The sequence below is a fragment of the Salvelinus sp. IW2-2015 genome, linkage group LG28 (genome assembly GCF_002910315.2).
Source record: "Salvelinus sp. IW2-2015 linkage group LG28, ASM291031v2, whole genome shotgun sequence".
NCBI lineage: Eukaryota > Metazoa > Chordata > Actinopteri > Salmoniformes > Salmonidae > Salvelinus > Salvelinus sp. IW2-2015.
Genome location: NC_036868.1, coordinates 16,571,738 through 16,591,345, shown reverse-complemented (window position 1 = coordinate 16,591,345; position 19,608 = coordinate 16,571,738). Strand labels below are relative to the sequence as shown.

Here is a 19,608-nt window from a genome sequence, read left to right as displayed (position 1 = left end):
TCGTCGTCACCGGCCTACTAGCTGCCACTGATCCCTTTTTCCTCTTTTATGTTTATTGGTTTCACCTGTGGGTAGTTTAGGCTGATTGGTTGGGCTTTATTTACCAGCCGGCCCGCCTGCTGGTTGTGCGGGATTATTTTCGATGTACATGTTGTCCGTCACGGTTGTCCGTCACGGTTGTCCGTCACGGTTGTCCGTCACGGTTGTCCGTCACGGTTGTCCGTGTGTTTGGGTTTTAATGGACTGTTTAAGTCCCCCTTGTTTGGAGCATTTGTTTTCGTCGGCGTCTGTTCACTGTTGTGGTGAAATAAAGTAACGCTACCCTGAACTCTCTGTTTCCTGCGCCTGACTTCTTCCCCACTACACCCCGGGTGTTAAAGCGTGTGTAGACTTTCAATTAGCTAGGCTAACTGTTTATGTTGGATGTGGTGCAGTGGTTCTGCAGCAAGGCTCTGGATCTATAGCTAGTTTATGGGGTCTGTTAAGATGCTGGTGAGCTTGGATGTTTATGTAGGTGGCACAGATGAATTATGATTATGGTGATGAAGATAGAGAAAGAGTTGTTGTTGATGATGAAGATAATGATTGATTTGATGTAACAAATGTGAAGAAAAACCATGTTGACAGGTCAGGTTCAAGCCATCAATCTTGTGCCAGGGGTAATTGTTTGCCAACTATTCTTCTCTTTTGAACATTAGCCTGGAGTAAGAATATTTTAACTAAAACACTAAACATTTTTATAATCAGTTTTAGATGTTAATTTAGTCTCTGGCTAAAGTTATGTGCTTCTTAGTTTAGATTGAATTTCCAAGAAAGGGTCAGTCTAACCCTTGCTGCTGTGTGGCTTGATTGCACTTTCTAGAAAACAGGTGACAGAAACAAACCTACCTGTCCAGTCTCTCCAGAATTCTGAGTTCACAATTTTTTGGGTTGCAAAATCAACAATTTCCTGCATATCAGAGGAGACTGGTGGGATGCGCTATAGGAGGAGGGGCTCAATGTAATGGCTGGAATGGAATTCATGTAATGGAGTCAAACATGTGGTTTCCATGTGTTTGTGTTTGATACCTTCCATTTATTCCATTCCAGCTATTACAATGAACCGGTCCTCCTTTATCTCCTCCAACCAGCTTCCACTACTGCATATTCTGCGAGGGCTTGCAAATTTGACCAATCACTGCGCTATTTCCGCATAAAACAGTCAAACCCATCACCGTAGTATAAAAATGGGGCTCAATATTTCAACCTGTCCCCGCACATTTACCACATAATATGGTTCAGTCAAGTCACACGTCAACTAACCTTTTCCCTTGTCAGCGCATTTTTGTGACAAAATGTCAGAATTGCTGCAGAAAAATATCACCTAAAATCTTTGCAAAATCTTGGAGATCTGAAAGCATGTGTCACCAATACAAATGTATTTCTGACTGTTTCAGTGTGGACACATTGTATTGAACATGTTAATTTTGTTTTGGCTGCCCAGGAAGCGGTTGACACCTAAGCATGGCTCTTACGGGGAATGAGACCTCAGCTTGCCCCGATTATGTCCCCCATTACCTCCTGGTGGGTGATCCATTTGCCTCCAAGCTGTCCAAGGAGGCTGACATCGTGGCTGCCTTCTACATCTGCATCATAGGTAAGTGTCAATAAAGTATAGAGAGGTACACTGCATAGGGAAGTAGATTAATCAATACACTCCCTCATATCCTCTGCTCCACCATCTCTCTTGAGGCATAGCCTAACCATTCTTCACAATAAGGAGCAATTCTGATTCGATTACGTTTGCATTCAATTCTGATTCATCAAGGTTGTTCATTGATGTAAGAAGATTCTAAATGTATTTGAAAAGGGTTTTGAATAGAAGGTCAATAACTCATCCCATACTGTAAAATATGGTGGTGAATCTTTGATGTTATGAGGCTATTTTGCTTCCACTGGTCCTGGGGCCCTTGCTAAGATAAGTTGCATAATCATGAACTTTACCAAGTACCAGGACATTTCAGCCGTAAACCTGGTTGTCTCTACCAGGAGGCTGAAACTTGGCCGCAAGTGAATCTTCCATCATGACAATAACCCCAAGCATTCATCAAAATCCACAAAGAAATTATTAATTGACCACAAAATCAACACTTTGCATCTCAGTCTCCGGACTTGAACCCCATTGAAAACCTGTGGTTTGGATTGAAGAGGCCAGTCTATAAACGCAGATGAAGGACATCAAGGATCTGGAGGAATGGTCTAAGATCCCTCCCAATATGTTCTCCAATCTCATAAAACATTTTAGGAAAATGCTCAAAGGTTTTTTGTGTGTTTGTTTTACTACTTGTTAAACAAATTCTCTTTCTCTGAGCAATAAAATAATATATATTTTCAATTTTTTGAGCAGACAATATAGCTCACTATTGTATTATTTATTTTAGAGTCTTTTTTGCTCATCTTTATCAAGGGTGCCAATAATGATGAATCCACTGTACATCCTACTTTGAAAATGCAGCTCTGCATCGGCATTTTAATGTCGACACGATCTTAACCCCCAGAATAGCTTTAGGGATGAAAAATGTGAATTCAAGGAAGTTCCATCTCTTTTGTCCTCATGTTGGGGTTTTCTGCTGTACAGTGCCTTGCAAAAGTATTCATCCCCCTTGGCGTTTTTCCTATTTTGTTGGATTTCAACCTGTAATTTAAAGGGATTTTTATTTGGACTTCATGTAATGGACATGCATAAAATAGTTCAAATTGGTGAAGTGAAATGAAAAAAAATTGTTGTTTAAAAAAATTATACAAAATAAAAAACGGAAAAGTGATGCATGCATATGTATTCACCCCCTTTGCTATAAAGCCCCTAAATAAGATCTGCTGCAACCAATGACCTTCAGAAGTTGCATAATTAGTTAAATAAAGTCCACCTGTGTGCAATCTAAGTGTCACATGATCTGTCACATGATCTCAGTGTATATATACACCTGTTCTGAAAGGCCCCAGAGTCTGCAACATCACTAAGCAAGGGGCACCACCAAGCAAGCGGCACCATGAAGACCAAGGAGCTCCCCAAACAGGTCAGGGACAAAGTTGTGGAGGAGTACAGATCAGGGTTGGGTTATAAAAAAATATCAGAAACTTTGAACATCCCACAGAGCTCCATTAAATTCATTATTTAAAAAATGGAGAGAATATGGCACCACAACAAACCTGCCAAGAGAGGGCCACCCACCAAAACTCACAGACCAGGCAAGGAGGGCATTAATCGGAGGGGAAACAAAGAGACCAAAAATAACCCTGAAGGAGCTGCAAAGCTCCACAGTGGAGATTGGAGTATCTGTCCATGGGACCACTTTAAGCTGTACACTCCACAGAGCTGGGCTTTACGGAAGAGTGGCCAGAAAAAAATAAGCAAACACGTTTGGTGTTCCCCAAAAGGCATGTGGGAGACTCCCCAAACATATGGAAGAAGGTACTCTGGTCAAATGAGACTAAAATGTTGCTTTTTGGCCATCAAGAAAACGCTGTCTGGTGCAAACCCAACACCTCTCATCACGTCGAGAACACCATCCCCACAGTGAAGCATAGTGGTGGCAGCATCATGCTGTGGGGATGTTTAATCATCGGCAGGGACTGGGAAACTGGTCAGAATTGAGGGAATGATGGATGGCGCTAAATATAGGGAAATTCTTGAGGCAAACCTGTTTCAGTCTTCCAGAGATTTGAGACTGGGATGGAGGTTCACCTTCCAGCAGAACAATGACCCTAAGCATACTGCTAAATCAACACTATCACACAATATATTGGATTGGCCTAGTCAAAGCCCAGACCTCAATCCAATTGAGAATCTGTGGTATGACTTAAAGATTGCTGTACACCAGCGGAACCCATCCAACTTGAAGGAGCTGGAAAAGTTTTGCCTTGAAGAATGGCCAAAAATCCCAGTGGCTAGATGTGCCAAGCTTATAGAGACATACCCCAAGAGACTTGCAGCTGTAATTGCTTCAAAATGTGTCTCCCAAAATTGGTGTGAGTAGTTATGCACGCTCAAGTTATTTTTTTTTGGTCTTATTTCTTGTTTGTTTCATAAAAAGTATTTTGCATCTTCAAAATGGTAGGCATGTTGTGTAAATCAAATGATACAACCCCCCCCCCCCCCCAAAATCTATTTTAATTCCAGGTTGTAAGTCAACAAAATATGAAAAAATACCAAGGGGGTGAATAGTTTTGCAAGCCACTGTACATGCCGATGTGTATCCATGACTGAACTGTGCATTTACAGTGACTCAAATCAAGTGAGTGGATAAACACACAAATAGATTGATTTATAGAAAGATACAGTTATGCAAACTCTGTCCCTGTGCTATGCTCACCTTTATGTATGTACAACATTGGGGCAACTCAGGATTTATTTTCCGGTCTGTCAGATGATCTATTTCTCTACTTGAGGCTGTGTACCTGTCACTAATATTTTCCTGTTATTTCATCTCGCGACAACTGTGTGTGTTCAGATTGTTTTTCGTAACAACTCAGTATTTGTATTTTACACTGTGCTGAGCCATTTGCAAACCATGTAATGCCCTGTTTAGTCTAACTAATGTCCTGACCCAACAAACCAATGGCAGTGAAGATGTCTCATGCGTGGGTCTCATGCATTTTGACGCGGCTATTCAGTGAGATATATGGATACTGTGGTGTCTGTCTATTAATTGATTAATGTCCTCTCCGAGAGGACACACTCTATAGGTTACCAAATTAATTTAGGATTAATTCGATCCATTCACTGTGTGTTTGGTGTGTTTTCAGAATGTATAAACATGCTTTCACGTGTTTGGTTTAGCTTCTGTTGTTTGAGCGACTTCAAACTCTGCTTGAATTCCTCCATTGAGATCCTAACTTTGTGTCTACGGTATGCTGGTAATTTAACCAAGTGACTGGAATTTTTGGTAATTTGGGTAATTAACAGAAAATCTATGACGATCTTTGTCAACTTTGGTAATTTATTCTTGAATAAGTGTAGAAAAAAATATGAATACATAGTATTAATGTATTATATCTGTGTCCATTGTCCATGAGTTTCCAGTAGATAGACCATATGATTCAAGAGAAAATAGCCTAATTAATGAAAAAAGCATATATACAACAATGGCAATTAACTCTGCAAATCTTCCAACTATTCACTTTTTTCACAACTGCAACCAGTTTGATGCCAAAACATTGACAACAAATACATATTAACATTGTAAAATAAATAAAACTTTGTAAAAAATATATATAGAGGATATTTGATGCTGAGACAAATGGTATTCACGAAGATTATGGTTTATATTTTGGCTAATGTTTTACACCTTTGTATATATTGTATATATTTGCCATGTGATGAGGCCACATAGGGCCATAGATACTCAAAGTACTCAAAAGTGCCACTAAATGTTTTGTAATATATTACATAAAGTTTCCAGTAATATACTGTACCCTCTCTTTTTGAACCCTAGCTGTGCTTCAGGTTTGTGGCGATGGGAAAGAGAGAGAGGCAGGCAGCAGTGAACGGGGACATCCAAGTGTCTTCTACAGAGAGAAAGAAAATGTTTTGACATCAAAGTGATGAGGTTAACAAGGACGTACAGTAAATGACATACAAGATCAGGTCTGCTTGGAATTTCCTGCTGACCTCCCAGTACCACGAAACAAGTTCAGGACATTCAAATGAACATGAGCCAAATACAACATGAGCCAAATACAATCTCACCTTACCAGGAAATGCTTACATGCAAGCCCTTAACCAACAATGCAGTTTTAAGAAAATAGAGTTAAGAAAATATTTACTGAATAAAAAAAATGTATACTAAAAAAAGTAACACAATAATGTTTCTTCATGCTCCATGAAGAATATACAAATATATATATATTTAACTAGGCTAAGTCAGTTAAGAACAAATTCTTATTTACACAATTGACTTACCAAGGAACTGTGTGTTAACTGCCTTGTTCAGAGGCAGAACTACAGATTTTTATGTTGTCAGCTCAGGGATTTGATCCAGCAACCTTTTGGTTACTTGCCCAACACTCTAACCACTAGACTACCTACCGCCCTGAAATATATGTATACATCTACATATCCTGTAGATGTATACATATACACATATGAATTATAAATCTATTCAAAATCGAATAAGAACTGGATTTTACTCCAAGATGTTCAGTCCAGATCCTATGCTCACCTTCATCACTGAAAAAACGAACAAACTGAAACCTCATTTGATATTTTTTTTCTAATCTGTTTATCATATGATAGAAGTCAAATGAAAGAGATATTTCATTTATCTTTTCTTTGAATTTCTCTCAATAAATTGCTTTGTGTGTGAAGCAGGGTCATTCAGCTGATACAGTCCAGAGTGAATAGGAGAATGAGACACATTCACTCGAGAATGAGCACTAGAGATTCTGCCCTTCATACCGTATGCACTAGAATAGAGCAGAGGATAATGCCTGTCTACCACTGATTCCAGTCCAGTAAGGGAACAGGGACCATGGAGGAAGCTTAAGCTGTTAGCTGTTGATAAGCAACAGCTAACAGAACTGTTGATAAGCAACAACGAAGAGCATCAATAGGAATACAAATAAGTTGTCATGTGTAATTGGAGTCCATTCAATGTGTTGTCACATGTAATTAGCACAACTTGTGTCACACACATAGTGGGTGTGAGGACATCAGTCAAAGCAGAGGTCATAGAGATGACAAATTATTTATTCCTTTCTTTTGTGCATGGAAATCAATTACTTAAAGCATATTGACAATTTCAGACTGAGGGTGGATGTCAAAAACCTTTGTTTTCTTGTGAAAGTGTATGTCAAGTCTTATGAATATTGTAGACAGTAGGCAAAACGTGTTTGATCAACCCAAACATGCATGTATACTGTCTTTGCATTTACCCACAACCCAGCTGTCTTTTTTAACTTGACAGTAGGGCATGCATCATTATCATGTATCAAGGCTCTAGAGATAAACACACACAGGGCAAAATCTCACGTATTAAACCAATTGTGCCATAGGCCTAAGTATGTAAATGAACTAACTTGTAGGTACACCCTGTCATGTTGCATTTTTACAACTTGTCATGCATTCCTCTTGTCCTCTCTTTTCTCTGCAGGGATCCTGTCTGCCACAGGAAATGGCTATGTTATATACATGACCATCAAACGCAAGACAAAGCTAAGGCCGCCTGAGCTCATGACAGTTAACTTAGCCATCTTTGACTTTGGCATATCAGGTAAACCATTCCGCAGTCTTTTCATAAAGTATGTCCATTTACAGTGTCTCTGCACAGAACATTGTAAGGGGGATTAGTCCCGTGTATTCTGTGTATTTCAATTCAGAACTGCATGTATATGAACAATGTTAGCGCGGCATTAACATTCTCGGTAGTACATCCTGACACATGGGAATGGTTGTCATGGTTGGAAGAAGATGAAGGGGTGGAATATAATGACAACAAAGAAAGAGAAATAGGTAGAGAGAACCACAGAGTTGTTTTAAAATCATAGACATCATACAACTGACATCATTGTTTGAAGTCTCATCATCTGATCCCAGGTCTGTCCACACCTAATATCCCAGTCTCTCTCTGTCTGAATCACCATTGTTGAATTATATTACATTGATATTTCATTGTTGTGTGTGGAGTGCCTAATTACGCTCCTGTCTCTCTTTCAGAACAATTGATGCATGTTGCATCAATTCCTTGTAAATTAATATTAATGTAACAGGCCAATATTTCTCTCAATCATTTACCTTGTTAGGCATGTTTGATAACTCAATATTCAAGAATGCTAAATTGTGGCTAAACCTGAAATTGGTCCTTTATCGCCACCCTATGGATATTAGAGGAACAGCATCACGTTAACGCCAAAGTTACTCTACATGGCCTGTTGATCACAATACATCGACAGACTAGGCCTTTGATGTACAAGAGATTTAGTTCCTTTGCAAACAGTCATCTTAGTTAAGAAATGTGGTTTAAAAAATAACATTTATTGTGAATATTTTAGCACCTCCTAGCTGTGACCCAGCCAGAAGCAGAATTCACAACAGTGTGTCGCTCTGTCTCAGAACAAGTTCTGGCCAGCTCTCTCTGTGCCTCATACAACCACAGGATTCTCACTTGTTTATCTGTGTCTGGGCCGACTACGTCCCTCTGTATGAGACGCTTGTATTGCTCTCTAGGATTAGAACCATTGTCCACAGAAGACAACAGGCATGATCAATTTGTGTCTGCCAGATTTGCATCAGAGGTCCAGAATGTTCCAGAATTACCTAGAATGGCCCAGAAGGTCCAGAATGGTTGCAAGTCAATTTTGTTTGGTAGCCGTTTTACCCTGATACTGTAGAAGTCATGAACTGAGACAAAGAGTATATTGTTAACTATGAGAGTTGGTGGAGAGTACAGCTTTACTTGCTGGACCTCTGTGGCATCAGACTGGTGCAGTGAGGATGTCTCTTCACACAATGATGGGAACGATATAGGGCACTGGTAAACACTATTTATTATCAGCTTTTCTGTCACATGCTTTGCCTCAGGATTGTTAATATACTGCATCTGTTTCAAGCAGACCCCCATAGTCCCTGTGCCCAAGAACACTAAGGCAACCTGCCCAAATGACTACAGACCAATAGCACTTATGTCCGTAGCCATGAAGTTTTTTGAAAGGCTGGTAATGGCTCACATTAACACCATTATCCCAGAAACCCTAGACCCACTCTAATTTGCATACAGCCCAAACAGATCCACAAATGATGCAATCTATATTGCACTCCACACTGCCCTTTCCCACCTGGACAAAAGGAACACCTATATGAGAATGCTATTAATTGACTACAGCTCAGGGTTCAACACCATAGTACCCTCAAAGCTCATCACTAAGCTAAAGATCCTGGGACTAAACTCCTCCCTCCTGGACTTCCTGACGGGCTGCCCCCAGGTGGTGAGGGTAGGTAGCAACACATCCACCACGCTGATCCTCAACACTGGAGCCCCTCAGGGGTGCGTGCTCAGTCCCCTCCTGTACTCCCTGTTCACCCACGACTGCGTGGCCAGGCGCGACTCCAACACCATCATTAAGTTTGCCGATGACACAACAGTGGTAGGCCTGATCACCGACAACGACGAGACAGCCTATAGGGAAGAGGTCAGAGACCTGGCCTGGTGGTGCCAGAATAACAACCTATCCCTCAATGTAATCAAGACAATGGAGATGGTTGTGGACTACAGGAAAAGGAGGACCGAACACGCCCCCATTCTCATCGACGGGGCTGTAGTGGAGCAGGTTGAGAGCTTCAAGTTCCTTGGTGTCTACATCACCAACAAACTAGAATGGTCCAAACACACCAAGACAGTCGTGAAGAGGGCACGACAAAGTCTATTCCCCCTCAGGAAACTAAAAAGATTTGTCATGGGTTCTCAGATCCTCAAAAGGTTCTACAGCTGCAACATCGAGAGCATCCTGACTGGTTGCATCATTGCCTGGTACGGCAACTGCTCGGCCTCTGACTGCAAGGCACTACAGAGGGTAGTGCATACAGCCCAGTACATCACTGGGGCTAAGCTGTCTGCCATCCAGGACCTCTACACCAGGCGGTGTCAGAGGAAGGCCCTAAAATTTCCAAAGACCCCAGCCACCCCAGTCATAGACTGTTCTCTCTGCTACCGCATGACAAGCGGTACTGGAGCGCCAAGTCTAGGACCAAAAGGCTTCTCAACAGCTTTTACCCCTAAGCCATAAGACTCCTGAACAGGTAATCAAATGGCTACCCGGACTATTGGCATTGTCCCACCTCCCAACCCCTCTTTTACGTTGCTGCTACTCTCTTTTTGTCATATATGCATAGTCACTTTAACTATACATTCATGTACATACTACCTCAATTAGCCCGACTAATCGGTGCACCCGCACATTGGCTACCCGGACTATCTGCATTGTGTCCCGCCACCCACCACCCGCTAACCCCTCTTTTACACTACTGCCATTTTCTGTTTATCATATATGCATAGTCACTTTAACCATACCTACACCTACATACAGTTGAAGTCGGAAGTTTACATACACTTAGGTTGGCGTCATTAAAACTTGTTTTTCAACCACTCCACAAATTTCTTGTTAACAAACCTTCGTTTTGGCAAGTCGGTTAGGACATCTACTTTGTGCATGACACGAGTAATTTTTCCAACAATTGCTTAGACAGATTATTTCACTTATAATTCACTGTATCACAATTCCAGTGGGTCAGAAGTTTGCATACTGTCACGAACCGGCTCAAAGCCCGTAACAAAAGGGAGACCACGTGGAGATAAGGAGTAACAAAATATATATTTATTAAATAAAGTAACTAAGTACAATATACAATGGTGTGTGTAATCAGTAATCAGTAGTGTAAGTGAGTGTTTAGCATGCATGAATGTGATAATGCAGGGTGTTGAAAGGTGCCAACGCAAACAACCAAAAAGCACCACGAAACACAACCAAATCTATCAAGGTGTCTGCATGGAGAGAGTCTCCTCCATGAATGGGGAAGTGGTGCATTTATCCTATGACAGTGGGCCCAGGCGTTTCCCATGTAGCTGACGACCCTCCCAACTCCACCCACCGGCATCCTAATAAGGAAACAAGAACAAAGAGAGAATACGGCAGACAGAGTGGGAGGGTCGTCACAATACACTAAGTTGACTGTGCCTTGAAACAGCTTGGAAAATTCCAGAAAAGGATGTCATGGCTTTAGAAGCTTCTGATAGGCAAATTGACATCATTTGAGTCAATTGGAGTTGTACCTGTGGATGTATTTCAAGGTCTACCTTCAAACTCAGTGCCTCTTTGCTTGACATCATGGGGAAATCTAAAGAAATCAGACAAGACCTCAGGGAAAAAATTGTAGACCTCCACAAGTCTGGTTATCCTTGGAAACAATTTCCAAACGCCCGAAGGTACCACGTTCATCTGTACAAACAATAGTATGCAAGGATTAACACCATGGAACCACGCAGCCGTCATACCGCTCAGGAAGGAGACGCATTCTGTCTCCTAGAGATGAACGCACTTTGGTGCGAAAAGTGCAAATCAATCCCAGGACAACAGCAAAGGACCTTGTGAAGATGCTGGTTGAAACAGGTACAAAAGTGTCTATATCCACAGCAAAACAAGTCCTATATCGACATAACCTGAAAGGCCGCTCAGCAAGGAAGAAGACACTGCTCCAAAACTGCCATAAAATGCCAGACTATGGTTTGCAACTGAACATGGGGACAAAGATCGTACCTTTTGGAGAAATGTCCTCTGGTCTGATGAAACAAAAATAGAACTGTTTGGCCATAATGACCATCGTTATGTTTGGAGGAGAAAGGGGGAGGCTTGCAAGCTGAAGAACACCATCCCAACCGTGAAGCACGGGTGTGGCAGCATCAGGTTGTGGGGGTGCTTTGCTGCAGGAGGGACTGGTGCACTTCACAAAATAGATGGCATCTTGTGGATGGAAAATGATGTGGATATATTGAAGCAACATCTCAAGGCATCAGTCAGGAAGTTAAAGCTTGGTCGCAAATGGGTCTTCCAAATGGACAATGACCCCAAGCATACTTCCAAAGTTGTGGCAAAATGGCTTAAGGACAACAAAGTCAAGGTATTGGAGTGGCCATCACAAACCCTGACCTCAATCCCATAGAAAATTTGTGGGCAGAACTGAAAAAGCGTGTGCGAGCAAGAAGGCCTACAAACCTGAATCAGTTACACCAGCTCTGTCAGGAGAAATAGGCCAAAATTCAACCAATTTATTGTGGGAAGCTTGTGGAAGGCTACAGCAACGTTTGACCCAAGTTAAGCAATTTAAATGCAATGCTACCAAATACTAATTGAGTGTATGTAAACTTCTGACCCACTGGGAATGGGATGAAAGAAATAAAAGCTGAAATAAATCATTCTCTCTACTATTATTCTGACAATTCACATTCTTAAAATAAAGTGGTAATCCTAACTGACCTAAGACAGGGAATATTTACTATGATTAAATGTCAGGAATTGTGGAAAACTGAGTTTAAATGTATTTGGCTAAGGTGTATGTAAACTTCCGACTTCAACCGTACTACTTCAATTAGCCCGACTAATTGAAGCCCTGTATATAGCCTCACTACTTTTATAGTCTCGCTACTGTATATAGCCTCGCTGCTGTTATTTTCAACTGTCTTTTTACTGTTTTTATTTCTTTACTTATCTATTGTTCACCTAATACCTATTATTTACTTAAAAGTTGCACTGTTGGTTAGGGCCTGTAAGCTACCTGATGAAGCTGGTTGAGATAATGCCAAGAGTGTGCAAAGTTGTCATCAAGGCAAAGTGTGGCTACTTTGAAGAATCTAAAACATAAAATATATTTAGATTTGTTTAACACTTTTTTTGGTTATTACATTATTCCATATGTGTTATTTCATCGTTTTGATGTCTCACTATTATTCTACAATGTAGAAAATAGTAAAAATAAAGAAAAAGCCTTAAAGTCTGTCCAAACTTTTGGCTGGTACTGTACATTCTCATGTCTTTACAGCACACAGTGATCATCTGAGGTGGTAACGTCTCTGTTTGCTCTTGAAGTCACAGGGAAACCGTTCTTTGTGGCATCCAGTTTCTCCCACCGCTGGCTGTTTGGCTGGGAGGGCTGTCGTTTCTATGGCTGGGCTGGCTTCTTCTTCGGTGTTGGCAGCCTCATCACCATGACCGTAGTTAGCCTAGACCGATACCTCAAGATCTGTCATCTTAGATACGGTACAGTGGGCTATGCTCTCAGTTTGTTTTAGATTTACAGTAACACAATACCTTTATTAGAATGAATAATTAGCACGTTTGAGTGATCTGTAATATCTGAACAGTTTGAATTAACACTTTATTGTGATAATGAACCAATAAATGATCAATCCCTTTGCCCATAATTCTGCCCACAGGTACGTGGCTGATGAGGCACCATGCCTTCCTGTGTCTGGTGTTTGTCTGGCTCTACGCAGGCTTCTGGGCCACCATGCCCCTGGTGGGCTGGGGCAGCTACGCTCCAGAGCCGTTTGGCACCTCCTGTACCCTGGACTGGTGGCTGGCCCAGACCTCTGTGGCGGGCCAGAGCTTCGTCATGGCCATCCTCTTCTTCTGCCTTATCTTCCCCACCGGCATCATCGTCTTCTCCTATGTTATGATAATCTTCAAGGTCAACTCCTCAGCTAAAGAGATATCCCACTTTGACACCAGGAACAAGAACAGCCATAGCCTGGAGTTGAAACTGACCAAGGTAGGTGTGTGTGTGTGTGTGTGTGTGTGTGTGTGTGTGTGTGTGTGTGTGTGTGTGTGTGTGTGTGTGTGTGTGTGTGTGTGTGTGTGTGTGTGTGTGTGTGTGTGTGTGTGTGTGTGTGTGTGTGTGGTATGTTTGTACACGGCACCTCAGAGATGCTTTTACTATTGTGAAACAGACCTGTGATGTGGTTCTACTTCTGTCCTCCAGGTGGCGATGTTGATCTGTGCTGGTTTCTTGATAGCGTGGATCCCATATGCAGTGGTCTCAGTGGTGTCTGCGTTTGGCGAGCCCGACTCAGTGCCTATCTCTGTCTCTGTGATCCCCACTCTGCTGGCTAAGTCCTCTGCCATGTACAACCCCATCATCTACCAAGTTATTAACCTGAAACGCTCCTGTGCAAAATCCTCCTGTTTCCAAGTCCTGAAGAAGTGTAGACATTTTAAAAAGTCAAGGTATTATTACTTTCTCTTCTACTTTCTATTCCTCTGAACAGATTGTAGATCAACAGTTAAAACGGTGTAGTTAATTATTTTTTTTCACTGGTTATTCGTTTGAGGTTGAACTGCATAGTTTATCATTTATCTTGTTTAACAGGTTACTAGATCAAGAGTTAAAACTGCATAGTTTAACTTTTCTCTCGTCGTATCTCCCATAGGTTTTACACCATTTCTGGCTCACTTAAAGACAGACCATCCGTAAAAGAGTCTCACAGTGAAATGTGAGAAAAAGACGGTGATTCTCTCCTGTGAAATGACTCTTGGTCTTTCCCCTCACTAGTCCAATCACAACCCTGCTATCAACTGCTAAGACATTGACCACCGCTCACCACCCAGACCTACGCAACCCAGTCTTGCTGTATCTATGTTCCTGCTCCAAACAGCTCTCTGTACTCTCCTACCTCATGTCCCTCTCTGTGTTTACAGCTCAAGGCTGGCACCAAGATGTTTTTTTTACACTTTATACAGATTATTTTGTATCGTGTACTCGTGCACCTGTGACTTGCATAGTTTGAAGATATTTAAACTTTTATGTGCACCTGTAAGATCTAAAGCGCTGTTCAGAAAGAGGTATGATATACTCTAAAGAGAGCTGGAGGGACTGTGGTGTTGGCGTTTAGCGTTGTCCCCTGCTTCAGGCAGGTCTGACTGTAGCAGCACTTTTCATCAACGATCAAAGTCATCATGTGATTCTTACTGTCCCTCTATGCATGTTCACAGATGTCGTTGACATCACGAAACAAAATACAATTTGAGCTCATACACAAACTGCACGGTCCACTGCTACGTAGCAGCCAGTGGATGAAGTGGTTGGACCAAATAATGAAGGCAAACAGCACAACAAAGTCTGTTAAAGTAGTGGCTATGTCTTACAGCACTATGTTCCTGTCATTGTTAACCATTATTTTATGCACTGATGTCAGTCTTTACGTCTTAGTTGAGATCAATGCTGGTAGTAAAGGTTTAGCCCATTCAAAGAGAAGTATATTCACACACAAGTAGTCAGAAATCCTTCACTAACATGAAATTGTTACGTGAAATTACCACGTCTGTTTGCGATATTTAATCAACAAAGAAGTTATTGCAAACCAAAAACACAGTTTCTTTATTCTCTCGGACATCATTGCACATGCAATAGAACAGCAAAATATGTACTGCAATTTTTTTTTACCACAAAAACAAATATACCTAAGAGCAGCAATGAACAGGGTTCACAGGATGACAGAAAGGACAGTTGTATAGCAACCCAATGAAATTACGTTGAACCAACATGGAATAGACATTGAATTGACGTCTGTGACCAGTAGGAAAACAAGCAGTCTATCATGTTGGAACTATTTCACATTGTCTAATGCAGACGAACAAAGTCCACTTGATCAATAGTTATTGCTCTAGTATCCTATGGTGCCACTGGTGCCAATGACATCTATAGTCCCACCAACTGGCCTGGTGCAGCCATTTAAAGTTGCAGTGACTTTATATAGAGCCCCACAGTGGAGGTGTCATAATACCCATAAAACCTACAGGGAAATGGTTTCAATCATTTTCCACCATTCACTACACAAAACACAGCCCTTATTTGAAGTGTTTCTAAAATCCCCTATGGGAAAAATGACTGGTGGAAAAACGATTGGAACCCTTTCCCTGTTTGACCGCTAGGTTTTATGGGTATTATGACTTATACTGTGGTACTCTATTCACACAGCTTCTAAGAACACATACATAATGTTTACATACCAAATTGTATGGCCCCATGTTCATCGGTTCAGTTCTTATAGCCTCTAGTGGTGTAGCGTGGCTGACTTTGAATGCAGAAGGTAATCATTCTCAAATTCATTACAGGTTAATTAATTGAGTGTATATACCAAATCTGGAGTCAATCTGATTCATGAGATTCAGATTTGTAAAATATTTGAAGCATTAGCATCTGTACTAACATGCATCTATATGTACCGTGCGTACATATTTGAATGCAGCAACATTTCAAAACCCTTAACATTAAAGACTGATGTAATGAGTCTAAAAACTACATCTGGAGTAATTGTGAGATATAGTTCACTTCCAAATTCTGTTTAGTTCATCTTAGCGGTGTCTTAGTGGAGATGACACATTTGAAGTTTATAGGCCACTGTGGAGTGGATTTACAATGGTTTAAATGGACACATGAAATCAGATTTTTGTACATTCCACATTTTCTGTCATTTGGTCCTATGGTTCATCAGCAGAAGATTTAAAAATATATTTTTAGCATATTACCATATGTGCTAAAATGCATCTACTGGTATAGTGTGGCCATCTTTGAAAGAGTTCAAATACCACATTTTGGAGTAAATCTGACTTTTAGTCCATGAGAAGAAGATTTTTTATGATTCTTTTAAGCATTAGCTTTACGTAGTCAAAAAAGTGAATTGTTCATAGTTTTGTTATTGTTTAAGATATCAATGCCAAATTTAACATGGTTCATGGTCTTTGATGAGTATACAAGTATCAAGTTGGTAGGCCATTGTGAAGGGGATTTACAAGCGATTTAAATGGACACGTAAAATCTGATTTCCTGATTATCAATAACTCAGCCATCTCTTAACCAATCCCTTAGCCTTCCTCAAACTACGTTAAGCGATGTACCATGGGCCTATATACCGAAGTTGGTGTTATTTGGTTCATGAGAATACGTTTTTCAAAGATTTTCCAAAATGTCTAAGATGGTGGAAAATCTATGGACGTCATGGGTCCTTGAGGCAAATTTGTTCAACATGAGAAAAGACACCTCATTCCAAGTTTCTCTAGGTCAAACAAGGTGGAGGATATGAGGGTTTAAGTGGGACTGCTTATAACAGCACCATCTATTGGCCATCAGAACCATTCTTTTTGACCAAGTTACTCAAGGCATTTAGTTTCTGTGCACCAAATTAGAAAGAAAATGAGTTATTAGTTATTTGGCCATCTAAAAAACATATATCTAAGAATAACGATAGCTTTCACAGCTTCGCTGTGAGCCCCTGATAACGACGGCCTTGGGCGGACAGTGGCGCTGTTTCCCCTACTGTGTATTCCATCTTTAACTCACATTGAGACAGGCCACAAGGCAACTTCTGAGAGTGTTCTCGTAGTCTACTCAAGAGCTGGAACTCTGATTAAAGTGTTTACATGTTCTAATAAATCGAAAGATTGCTCAGAAGTCCAAGTGTTTTAATCAGTTCATGCTTACTTCAATTATGACCTTACGCCAATTAAGATAAGCAGAGTAAGGTGTTTACATGATAATGCCTTACTCTGCCTACTGCCGTAATCAGTTTAATATCACATTTATTAGTGTGCATATAAACATCCTAATTTAATCATTCACAATAATGTTTATCAAAAGTATTTTGCATGATACTGTGTGCGCTTGTGTATGTGGTCCAGGCATTGAGTTATATGCAAGAAAACAATCTTTAGAAAAACATCTAAATATTCAGTGGAAATAATTATCTTATTGGTTATTATAAAATGTCAGACTCTCAATTTTTGTTCTTTGAACTCTTCATCTCTACTCTAACTGAGATTGTCAGCATTCACCACACTGTAAAAACAAAAGTATGGCTGTGTTGGGATGTCCTGTCAAGGCCTGAAACATCCACAGACAGTGGGTGAAAGCGGTTGATGTGTTGAGAGGACCAGGTCTCACTGACCTCTTCAGAACAATGGAAAGGCAGAAGGCTCAACACACCTGCTCTCAGCCCAAGGGCCTAACATTGGCAAGAGGCATCAACAATATTTATTTGACAGTATTTATTCAAACGCAATATCTCCTCTCTCAGTGTCTTAGTAGAGTTGTGTTTTTGTTGTTTGTATTCTTTTCAGTTTGTACTCTCACTGTTTTGCTGATCATCTGATTTTATTTGTTTATTATTTTATTATGTTACATTTTGAATGATGGTATTAGGAAAGTTGAGTGATGTCACATGTTCTATAATGTTASGTAATTTTCTTAAATGTTTGAGATGTTAATCTGTAAAAAATACATGTCAACCAAGAGGTTCATATTGATGTCAAAGAGGTAATACGTATATTTGCATATTTCCCATAGAGTGAACTGTAATGCTTACCTGTTATCACATCTTGTTAACGCACAAAAATGATGAATGAGGAAGGAGATAGCTAACATGTCGTTATTTGATCTCAGGTATAGGTCAATTTCTTTCCTTASTGGGCTCTCTGTCCGTCTCCACTTCACAGTATTAGTCTCGTCACTTTATCTGCCTCTGTTTTAATGAGGATGCCCTACTGTACTTTAACAGGGTTTGATTGTGTCTCAGGAAAGAAGGCTCTAATTCATTGTATTTTCCAAACAAAATATTTGATGTTTTATCATGAAGGACATCGTCTGAAGCAGCAAGGATAGTGGTCCAGGAGGAATATGTAATATTGCTTATTGTCATACTCTTTGTGTTTCCTATGAGCATGTGTAATATTACTACTTTCATACTACCTGTAGTAGGCTTTCAAGAACCATATGTCGCACCTTATACTTCATTCCACATTCTTTATGAGGAATGAGTTTTTGTTCCTTTATTTTGTAAAGAAAAGTACAGCATTCGATAGCAAATCTGTTGTGTTGAATAAAGATAAGTGCAAATAAAGGTGCAGTTATGCACATATATTTAGTTGGTATATATATTTTATTCATTTTTGAAAAGGCAGCCTCATGAGGCAACCTACACCCTCATAAGGAGAGAGTAGAATGGTGCACAAATAATAAATAATCTGGCTCCTATGTAACTGAGTCCCATGACACTTCTACTGGAAAATCTGATTCAATCATCATGAATTACAATACACATTACCCGACAACAAATTTATCCTAAAATGTATAATGTCTATATAATATTTATGTAAAGCATTTATATATATATATTGCAGCATTTTAACAGAACATTTATAAGGGCACAAGGCGAGACCCAAATGCAGACACAGGAGGCAGATGGTTGAGATCTGATATTTATTATAACAAAAGGGGTAGGCAAAAGGCAGGTCGGGGACAGGCGAGAGTTTATAAACCGGGTCAGAGTCCAAACAGTACCAGGCGATAGGCAGGCTCGAGGTCAGGACAGGCAGGGGTTCAGTGATCAGGTCCGAGTTCAAACAGTCCTAGGCGATAGGCAGGCTCGAGGTCAGGACAGGCAGAGTGGTCAGGCAGGCGGATTCGGCATCAGGACAGGCAAGGGTCAAAACCAGGAGGGCTAGGAACAAACAGAGACTGGGAAAAAGGAGCTAGGTAAAACACTGGTTGACTTGGAAAACAAGACAAACTGGCACAGAGAGACAGGAAACACAGGGGTAAATACACCAGGCATAATAAGTGACACCTGGAAGGGGGTGGAGACAAGCACAAGGACAGGTGAAACAGATCAGGGCGTGACAACATGTCTATGCTTTTGAGCGAGCATGGACCAAACATTTTATTGTCGTATTTAGTGGCTGACAATAGCACTTAACAGTATTTGATTTCATTTGCTAAAGTCTCAAGATCTTGCTGTAGAAATGGATATGCAGTACAAGATTGCAGATTTTCTTCAATTTGAGTTTCATGCTTTGGTCTACCATAATCAGATAGTCAACACAATCCATAGAGTTCCTTCTTGTTCAGGAGGAGATTAAATCTTTTAATTTCATCATTAGTTTAGGAAACATAGCTTTTTTGCATCATACCCTTTAAATGCCATGCTTAAATGATCTCTGATGATCTGAGGAGATTGTGACATTAAAAGATTGGGTCTCCCCAAATTAAAACTCTTCTAAAGTAATTGTGACCTACTGTTATACTTGGCCTGC

The 19,608-nt window shown here is 40.5% G+C and overlaps 1 protein-coding gene across 1 annotated transcript in view; it reads left to right on the top strand.

Moving 5' to 3' along the window:
- Window positions 1–18,417, top strand: part of LOC111954516 (opsin-5-like) — a 30,792-nt gene extending 12,375 nt beyond the window's left edge. The window contains exons 2-7 of the mRNA XM_023974303.2: window positions 1,484–1,636; window positions 7,131–7,250; window positions 12,613–12,783; window positions 12,960–13,294; window positions 13,505–13,749; window positions 13,953–18,417. Coding sequence (XP_023830071.1) covers window positions 1,504–1,636; window positions 7,131–7,250; window positions 12,613–12,783; window positions 12,960–13,294; window positions 13,505–13,749; window positions 13,953–14,019 — 1,071 coding nt within the window. The 5' untranslated portion in view covers window positions 1,484–1,503 and the 3' untranslated portion in view covers window positions 14,020–18,417. The remainder of the gene's footprint in view (window positions 1–1,483; window positions 1,637–7,130; window positions 7,251–12,612; window positions 12,784–12,959; window positions 13,295–13,504; window positions 13,750–13,952) is intronic.
- The last annotated feature ends 1,191 nt before the right edge of the window (window positions 18,418–19,608 follow it).